The sequence below is a fragment of the Gossypium arboreum genome, chromosome 4 (genome assembly GCF_025698485.1).
Source record: "Gossypium arboreum isolate Shixiya-1 chromosome 4, ASM2569848v2, whole genome shotgun sequence".
In the NCBI taxonomy this organism is placed as follows: domain Eukaryota; kingdom Viridiplantae; phylum Streptophyta; class Magnoliopsida; order Malvales; family Malvaceae; genus Gossypium; species Gossypium arboreum.
In genome coordinates this window covers 12,605,582-12,615,903 of record NC_069073.1, presented here as the reverse complement: position 1 = coordinate 12,615,903, position 10,322 = coordinate 12,605,582, and the positions used below count along the sequence as shown (strand labels likewise).

The window sequence follows — 10,322 nt, the reverse complement described above, 5'->3', positions numbered from 1 at the left end:
AGTAGTCAAAAATTTCAAAAGAGTAGTTAAGAATATAATGTATTTGCACTCTCAAGAAATTTTAAAATTTTATTTTTATTTAATAAACTATTCTTATCAATTCATATCAACATAAATGCAAATTAGTTTATATATTTTTAAATAGCTTTACTTTGGGTAAAATATATTTACTTTAATATTAAAATAAAGGGATTTTATGAGTAAAAATGATAAGTTAAGAGCTTATTTAACTACAAAAATAGGTTAAGGACTTGTTTAAACACAATATAATGAGTTGAAGAGGAATAAAAAGAAAATAATAAATAAGGTGGGCTTACTAGGCAATTAGCCACATTACAGTATGGCGGCACCCTTCCACTTTTTTTTCCAATAGCCACTCGAAATAGAAAATTTGCATATCAAGTCCTTGAATACTTTAGATCATTACATTTCAATCCAATGCTGTTAATTTGACAGGCGACATCAGTAAAAACATACCATTTTGGTAAATAATTTAATGAGCATGCCATTTCAGTTATTAATTTTATTTTTATATTATTTAAGTAAAAAAAGTATATTTCTCTTCTAACCTTTTTCAATTAACTTTCACGATTCACATGGAATTTATAATCTAGATTAAAAATTTATGCTAAAAGTTTGAATAGAGTTAAATTACCATCAAGGAAACTTTATAATAATCAACAATTTAGAAAGTAAGTATCTTTTACTCTTGTCACAAAAGTTTAATGAGATTTATTTAAATAATATCATTTCTCAAATGAGTCACATTAATTTCCAACATGCTAAACTCAAGAGGGTCATGAAATTGAAAGCTATAAATAAATGATGATTTTATACTTCTAAAAATTTAATAAATCATGAATATTAAAATTAACACTACATATAATATTAATAATTTTAATAAAATGGAGAAAAAATCAGTTGATTCAACAATGATATCATTAATTATTTAATTACATAATAAACTTATTTTTTATTCCATATTACAATATTACTTTTCAAATTTGTTTTTATTTTAATGATTTTAAGAATTTATATTCACTTCTTATAATAATTTAATATCATAGTTGTAAATTAACTAATAAAACATTTATGTTATTCTGATTTTTATTTAATATAAAATTATAAGTGCAACAATTTAATTTTAATAAAATTAAAATAATAATAAGTGTTAGGTGTATGGTGCATTGCATTCTCTATGAGATATATATGTTCGAACTTTCTTAAGCGATAATTTTGAGGAGGATAATCACAAACTACAAACATATTCATAAAATGGACATGAAAAATACCAAAAAAATTTAGAAAAAATTAAAGCAACTAATTTAATGTTACTATATTGATACATATGATTACCTTGTACATTGCACTCGTACACTAAAAACTAGTATGGGTATATATATAGAGGAAAAAAATTGACATAATGACTTATTTAGCCGTTAACTTAATAAAAAAATTTATTCTAGCTTTTTCATTTAATTTTTTTGTCTTTTTAGTCATTGAATTTGTGTTTTTTTTGTCAAATCACTCAAAAATGGTAGAAAGGTAACGTTTTTTAACTTTGCTAACATGACAATCCACGTGTATCCCATGTCAATATTTAATTAGTTTTTTAAATTTTTAAAAATTCAAAAACTATTATAAAATTATTAAAATTATTAAAAATAAAAAAATATATTTTTAACTATTTTTAAAATTTAAAAATTAATTAAATGTTGACATGTCATCCACATGTATGTAATTTAAGCAAAAATTAACAAATAATAACTTTTTTATCTATTTTGGGGTGATTTGATAAAAAATACAAGTTTAGGGGTAAAGAGGCAAAAAATTAATCAGAGGGTTAAAATGATTTTTTCTAAAGTTGGAGGGCAAAAAAGGCATTTTACCAAAAAAACTAAATGGCCTTTGCACTGCCAACCAGTATTAGTAAATATATTTAAAAAAAAAAAAAAACTTAAATGGCCCGTATATTCAGGAAAACCTAAACGGGCTGAATACAATCCATGCTTATAAAATGGGCCAACAATCTTGGAAGTCGAACATACTCTGACCCAGAAACGACCCGACCCGACCCATTTCTATTCGAAAGCTCAAAGATTTCGATTTCAGCTTCTCCCCATTCCTATGCTCTTCTAAGCTCCAACCTTTCCTCATTTTAGCTCTTCTCACCGAGAAGATTGTTTATGGGATCTTTCAAATTCAGCGTCTGAATTTACATCGCGGAATCGAAGCTCTCATCGTAAAGAGAAATGGCCGAAACCAAAGAGAAGAGCCTGAGCGACGAAAAACCGAAGCCAAGAGTACGCCCAATTGTTCGCCTCGGGATCTTCCTCATCTCTCACAGCTTCCTCGTTAGGTATCACTAATTAATTTGAATTTATTTTTTTCCTTTTTTTTGGGGTTTAAATAAATTGTTTTTAATGTTTGTTTGTCGTTTTGAATCTTTTGATGTTTATTTCAGTGTCGTTTGCTGCACTGCTGGGGTTTTGGCTCTGTTTCTATTGCCTGTTCTTGCTAAAAATACTTACATCTCCGAAAATGCCCTCATGCCAGGTTCCCTTTCATTTTCATTGCTTTATGTTTCAGTTTGAATAATTTGAATGGATTCTGTTCAATACTTATTTTATCTGTACAGAATTTGAATTTAAGTTTGAGTGAAATTTACCGTTCATTTGGATGCAAATTGATAAAACAGAACACTGGAGTTATCATGGAAAGAAGAAGAAGAAGAAAAAGCTGATATAAGATTGTGTTCTATTTTCATTATTTATTTGATTTCAGCATTTGATTCCTTATGGATGTCCTAGTAATGATAATACTTTTTCGATTTTTTTCAATCCGTGCTATTGATGTTTGAAGTGTGGTTTTGACTTATGCAGGTTCTGCGAGTCCCATGCTTTCTAATCAGCATGTTTCGGATGGAAATAGATTGGTGAAGGATCTAACTAATCCAAACTCGAAATCTTCAGAAACAGGAATGTATGGTTTAAAATTTTGGTTTTGTGGTTTTTTTTGTTCCATGCACAAAGAGTTTGAGTATTGTAGCATGTAGCATTTACAGGGAATACTTGAGAGTTTATGTTTATTAGCAAGTTATAGTTATTATGCATGATCTTGTGTTTTCTAGGATGTAGCATCCCTTTTTTCCCGTTATTGTATATTGCTATGAGTCATATGTTATTTGGCTAAACCTGGGCTATGTTAAAGTAAAGGACATAAGCATACCCACAAACATATAGAAATGTTCTGAATATAAGTTATCGCTTAAAATGTTAAATATTTGATATCTCTTATCTTTACATTGGGATTGTTTGCTGTTTCCATATGTTTTCTGTCCACACCTTGGTCTTCTTGTAGTTATAATCTACCTGACTGATCAATACATGGATAAAAATAGGTCAAAGAAATGTGATCTGATTCTGTTTACCTTGTTTGTATTTCCATTTCAGAGAAAGTCACAAAATCATAGCACAGTACATGTTAGACTTGGGTGCTGAAGTTAGTTTCCACAAATTCCACCCTCAGATGAATCAGTTTCATCCTTTGCACTTTTTCTCTAGCCCGGTTTCCGGTAAGATACAAGAGAATTACAGTTGTTCATCATATGGTATCAATACTGTTGGGATTATAAGAGCTCCTCGTGGTGATGGGAAGGAGGCTATTGTCTTGGTAACACCTTACAATGCTCTAAAGAGTGGATTTGGTGAGGCTTTATCTTTAGGCATTGCATACTCAGTATTTTCGTTGCTCACTCAAGTTACTTGGCTAGCCAAGGATATTATATGGCTTGTTGCTGATTCGCAATATGGAGAGTATGCAGCGGTTGCTGCTTGGTTAAGAGAATATCAGACTCCTAAATTTAGCAGTCTGAGTACTCCAAATGCTGAGATGTGTCCAGATGTTAATAATCTTTTTGAGTTGAAAGGTCATTCTATTTCTGGAAGTAAATTCTCCAATAGTTTTAGACGTGCTGGGACTATGGCTGCTGCTCTGGTCTTGAAGGTTAGAGATCAAAATGAACAATTTGAAGACACTATTAGCATTTATGCCGAGGCATCTAATGGACAAATGCCAAACTTGGACCTCATCAATGTTGTGAATTATTTGGCAGTGCATAGGCAAGGTTTACGTGTAAACGTGGAGAAATTGTGGCCCCTTCTTAACTCCAGTTGGCTTAAAAGTTTGGGTGAAATCTTTGAATCTCTAGCAAAAGTAGCTAAAAGCTTATACCCTAAGTGGAAATTTGGTATCCCTGCAACAGAGTATGTTGAAGGCACTGCTACACTTGCAAGTTCATTGTATTATCAGGTAGAATACTGTTGTTACTTGGTACTCTCTGATTTTGTTTGTTGTTTTCCTCCTTTTCTCTGTTACATTGTGACAAATGTTCTACTTCTAATAGTATCAAATAGATGAAGTAAAGTTTTAAGGAGTTGCACATTTGTGCTTCTCTCTGTTGATTGAAAAGATGTTTGGTTTCTCTATCAATAGTGCTTTTGTTTTTTTAGGCTCTAGGTGTGCCTACAGGCCCACATGGTGCTTTCCGTGACTACCAAGTTGACGCAATCACGTTGGAGATTTCACCTAAATTTTCATTGGACAAAGTCTGGCGCAATGACATTCTTCTAAGAGGCGGCCGGTAATTTATGTTTCCCATTGTTTTCATTTATTTTACTGTTGTAGTTCTCATTAGCAAGTGGCTTACGAAAGGAGATTGTCTTGAAATTTTGAACTCTAGATGATGTGAATAATTGTGTAGATAAGTTGCATATGGTACATACAGGAGATAGTTGCCTTTAGATAAGTCCTACAGTTTGTAGATCAATTTTATATAACTTTGTTATTGCCACCTTTGTTTTTCTGAAAGATTTCATGTTGCTTGGTGCAGGTTGATTGAAGGGGTTATACGATCAGTAAATAACCTCCTTGAGAAGTTTCACCAATCATTTTTCTTGTACCTCTTAACATCTCCTAGTAAGTTTGTGTCAGTAGGGGTTTACATGATTGCGTTTGCACTTCTCATAGCATCACTTCCAATGGTTGCGGCTTCTCTCTATGTGGATGCAAATAGTTCAAGCAACTGTTCAAAAGGTGATAGCTCAACTCCATCTGCAATCACTGATACTGATGAACACAGTATTGCTATCAGATCCTGGAGGTGGCTTAATTCAGCTAAACTAGTTTTTATTGTTCACCTATGGGGTGCTATTGTTTCATTGCTTCCGTATTTTATCTCCCAAATACCTGATTGCAGCCCAACAACCAGCTTCATGATCTGGGTTTTGCTTTCAATCCTCAGCCTTCTAACCTTGAACTCAGTTCTGGCTTCTCCTTTAGCTTGTGCTAAAGCAACTCAAGAAAAAGAATGGGCTCTTGTGAAATCGGTGACTATCTCATTGGTGTTCATTGGATTGGGGCTCATGTCAGTCATTAATTTTGCTACCGCAGAAATTGGAGCTTTATTGATGGTCCCAATGTGTTTACTGGCTCGACCTTTAAAGCTTGATGTTAGAGCTGGTACTTTGAGAAGTTTTTGCCGGCTGATCTGCAATCTGGTTTTAGGGCATATTGCTTTTCCACCAGCTGCTTTTTTTCTGTTGAAAGGGATGCTTGATGGTTTTGGCAATGCCAACGTGGGTGACTTCTGGATGTGGGTTGAGTCTCTTTGGGCATGGAACAGTGCTACATATCTCTTTATTGGTATGGTACAGTTGCCATGCTGGGTCTTATGCGTTAGCATTTTGTTTCATACTTGTTGACACGTCTTAATTCTGTTCGGACCTGCAAACTTAATATCAAGTGCACATTAGTTTCAGTGTTTGCCTTCTTACTTAATTTCAGTCTTTTAATGAAAATTAGACTAAACTTGGAGAGCACATGCGGTTGTTGCTCACCAAAGCTGCATGATGTTCTGGAATTTGGATGTTTTGGTTCTGAGTTTGTAATTCGCTCGTTGGCTGACCGGATCACATCAAGAAAAGGTGGTATTCCACGGATGATTTGTCAGGCCTTTGTGATTATTTTCTTGCTGAATTGATTCAAATTTCCTCTTGAGGTAGAATCCGGGCTTGCGAGTAAGCTTAAGTGACCCAGCAACTCAAAGGTAAACTTAAGTTTCAAAGGAGGAAGAATCTCTACATGTAGATTGCCTTATTTTGGTGCACACTCTTCCACTAAGAAATAAATGCTTGCACCACTTATTGAATTTTCCATGAAAAAGATAGGTCATGAAATAGAAAATTAGGATCTTATTGCAAAATATTGGATTTTATCCGACATATTTTCTTCGGATAGAAGGGAATCATCTATTGAAACCTCTATTTAAGAATAGACAATGGGGTTTTGCTTTGAAATGCTGTTGAAAGTTATAAATTTAAGTAGACGAAAGAATATGATAGGCACTAGTAGATGCCTTGCTGACTATCCATAGCTTCCAACTGAATATGCTTGTTTCATTTGCCTAACTTGTTCTTTTTTCTAGTTGAAGTGACATATATATTTAGTCATGGATGAGCTAAAGAAGATGCAAGATATCAAAGGACCGTATTCTACAACCACTCCATAAAAAGGTAAGCAACCAATGAGAAAAAGCAAACTTGATTCTCTCTTAAAGATTGCAAATTGATGTGTCTATTGATTCTTTGCTGCCTGCTTTAATTATAAATGTCATCACCGGGGAATCTCTTCTTTTCTTTTTTGTTCTTAAAATCATCGATGCGTCTGCTCAAATCTTTCTTGCACGCCCACGCATACGCAAACATGTGGTTATTATTAGGCTTAATGTTTAATTTAACATTCAATATTTACATTTTGTCAATTTAATTTTTATTTTTTAAGTTCAATTTGACTTTTAAATTTTTAAAAAGAGTCAAATTATTTTTTTAATGGAACTATGGATTAAAAGATTAAATTTTTAAATATTGCAGTCAGCATGATGATCCATATATATTTCATTTTTAAAAATTTATATATATATTTAAATATTTTATAAATTTTAAATTATTTGATGACGTAGTCAATATTTTTATTAAAAATGATTTGATTCTTTTTAAAAGGTTAATGATTAAATTTAGGTAAAAATAATAAATGTAAAATCGAAATGTAAATTTTTATTAGGGTGTAATAAGAATAAAGTTTGGAAGAATAAGAATTTAGACAAGAATTAGAGGCTGAGAAGAAAAGGATGGAAACAGCCGGCACGAGTTGTATGACCTTTGCAACAAAATCAAAATGGTTATTATTTCTATGATAAAATAACAACAAATTACGTCACTTTGTGAGGAAAATTCAATGAATACATCGAAGCACCTAACTTAATTTTTATTTATTTTCTACTTTTATTTTTGGCATAAATGTTCATCAGGGTGACGAGGAGTCCAAAACAAAAAAGGTTGCTGTGACGTGGAAGCCAATACCCAAACACTCTTGCTCAAGCCTAAAGTAAATGAAATTAACATTTCCAAAACACTCATGAGGAAAAAAAAATAATCTTTTCAAAAATGATATTAAGATTTCTTTAGAAGATAAACATAATTAAAAAAAAAAAAAAGGAAGTCGCTTAATTCCAACTATAGGACTTTTTAAATCTCTAATTAAAACTTATTTAAAAAAACTCTAAGCTTACTTATAGGTTTATATTCCTTTGCCTCCAAGTATAAAATTTTAAGTGAAAAATAAGATAAGGTGATTATTTTTAGAAAATATCAATTGAAACTCTTAGTCAAGTCAGAGAAAATGTTGTTGAAAAGAATAATTTAATGGTATGGTGGAGTCAATGGTTATCATCTTTCTACTTGTTTAATAAGGTAATTTAACTAAGAAAGAAAACAAATAAGCAATGCAAGAAAATCAATATAATTATTATTATTATTATTATTCTATTTAATGAAATAGTTAATAATTTTTTTAATAATTTTAAAAGTTGCTTTGAAGTACTCCTAACTAAAAGAAATTATATCAAGTCTTAATAATATTAGTGAAAATGAATATAAAAAAGAAGCCATATTCCCCCAATGCATTAACTTCCCAAGTCTCAAAGGTTCAAGAGTTGTCTGTTCTAGTTCCGGTTTTTCAAGGAGAAGCTTGTTTTAGTTCCAACAACAATATGTGCTCCACGGGCTTCCATCTGTGCTTAGCTAAAATTCTCACATAATCAACATTCAATTCAACCTTTAAATCACAGCCACAAAGTCAGTTTGTCAACACCCATCAAAGGGACTCAAAGCCTCACAACTAACCTCTGGAGTTTGCAGAGTTTGCAGCAAGGAGACCATGGATGACATGTTATGTGATGAGCTACTGCAAGAAATATTCAGAAAGCTGCCATCAACCCCACCATCTTCTTTATCTGTTTCTTTAGTTTCCAAACGTTGGCTTAACCTTTATAGATGCTCAAAAGCATCTCTTTCTCTCAAGTTTCTACCACACAATTCTATGATTATCTCCTTGTCTTCTCTTCTTTCTCACTACCCTTCTCTTTCTTTCCTTTCTCTTGTTCTGTCTGATGCAGCCGATTTCCCCTCTTCCAACAACAATTCAAGCATCACTGCCTTTTTCGACAACTTGCTTTTCGTTGTTTCTTCCTCTTGTTCTAACCTGCATCACCTCAGGTTCTTAGCTGGCCCTGTTTCTTGTCTGTCTTTGTTTTCTCTATCCAAATCTTGTTCCCAACTTACTTCAATTACTACCTCATTATCTAGACCTCTTTTTCTCAACTGGGTTGTTTCGTTTCCTTGCTTAAAGGAGTTATGTTTACATGTATGCTCAACTGATGATGTTGATGATGGAGATAAGCAATTTGGGTTGTCTCTAAATGAAGAATTGGATGTCAAATTTGGGTTAGAAACTCTCCGTGTATCAGGAATTCAGGCAGATGATAAGGGTATCAGTTGGCTATGGAGGAACTGTCAAAGGCTTAAAAAATTACAGCTGAGGAGCTGTGAGAGTGTTGGTCATGGAGAGTCATTTGCATCATTTATCTGTTGTGTGGAAGGTCTTGAAGAAGTAGAGTTAAGGAAATGTAGGAGTATAATCGATAGAGTTCTATTAAGATTAGCTGAGAATTGTGCTTCATTGATTTCTCTATTGATCTATGATGGATGTAGTAGAGAGGGTTTGCTTGAATTCATAACAACTTGCAGGTGTAATTTGCAGAAACTTGACCTTAGATTGCCATTAGACCTCAACAATGATCACCTCTTAGCCATTGCTATGAATTTAAGAGGTCTCTCAACACTTAGGCTTCAAAGTTGCTGTCTGGTTACTGGTGAAGGTCTGCACGTTCTTGGGGTTGCCTTGAACCCCACACTCGAAGAATTGGCTTTAATAAACTGCGACGTTGTCGATCGAGAAGTAGGGTTGCTAGCCACATTAGGACAAAATTTGGGGATGTTAAGGAAACTGGACTTGTCTTATAATGAAATGTTGGTTGATAAGGAGTTGATTTCAATGCTAGTTTCTTGCAATCATCTGACAGAATTGAAGTTGAGAGGTTGCAGGAAGCTAACAAGTATGACCATGGTTACCATATCTAAGACCTGCAATGGCTTGCAAAGTATTGATATTATGAATTGTCCTGGGATTGGGGCTCAGGCAGTGGAGTTCTTTGTCTTGAATTGCCCTCAGATGAAACAAATTGTGGTTGAGGAGAGCAAGGTTTCAGACATGGCTAGGACATGGGCTTGTCATAAATTTATAGAGGTAACTTCTGGTTCATGAACTGTGATTGAAGAATCATCTTATATATGCCATTTATTCATGTTCTGTTGGAACCAACAACATCTAAATTTCTATCTAATTATGATGTTCTTGGAAAAGCTTGTTATTGTAATAAGATAACTGCAATGAACAATTAGAATTTTCTTCTATTTGGGAACTGAATTGAGTTTATTCTAATTAAAGCATTCAAGTGTAATATAATAGTGTATGATTTTCAATCTTTTAGCCCAAGTTTATTGGGCCATTTGTAACCTACATATTATGGGACCAACATAGGCTTCAGCTCATATATATATAGTATAGATATTAGTAGACCTCATAATGGACTGATTGGACACTTAACAATTAATATCACAAGAGACATAAAGTAAAATAAAAATAATACAAGTAAATTAATATTTTAGAATTTAAATTATATCCTTATTGGATTTTAATTCAATTGAATTGTTATAATTGTAAAAATAAAGAGAATATGACTTTAAATGTACTTTAAATATGTATTATTTTTATTTTAAATGTTAAAATTATGGATAACTGTAAAATTTATATAAAAAAGCTAACTATGCAAATTATTAATTTTAAAAATTTTATATATAATTATA

General features: G+C 32.4%; 2 protein-coding genes across 2 annotated transcripts; both read left to right on the top strand.

Annotated features, from left to right (window-relative positions):
- Positions 1-2,039: 2,039 nt before the first annotated feature.
- LOC108460739 (uncharacterized) lies at positions 2,040-6,683 on the top strand. The gene is made up of 6 exons (XM_017760359.2): positions 2,040-2,359; positions 2,465-2,556; positions 2,883-2,982; positions 3,453-4,311; positions 4,512-4,642; positions 4,892-6,683. The coding sequence occupies exons 1-6, from the start codon at positions 2,253-2,255 to the stop codon at positions 5,760-5,762; spliced, it is 2,160 nt and encodes a 719-aa protein (XP_017615848.1). The 5' UTR covers positions 2,040-2,252; the 3' UTR covers positions 5,763-6,683.
- Positions 6,684-7,967: 1,284 nt separating this feature from the next.
- Positions 7,968-9,877, top strand: LOC108459368 (F-box/LRR-repeat protein 4-like). Its single transcript, XM_017758729.2, has one exon. The coding sequence runs from the start codon at positions 8,275-8,277 to the stop codon at positions 9,718-9,720; it is 1,446 nt and encodes a 481-aa protein (XP_017614218.1). The 5' UTR covers positions 7,968-8,274; the 3' UTR covers positions 9,721-9,877.
- The last annotated feature ends 445 nt before the right edge of the window (positions 9,878-10,322 follow it).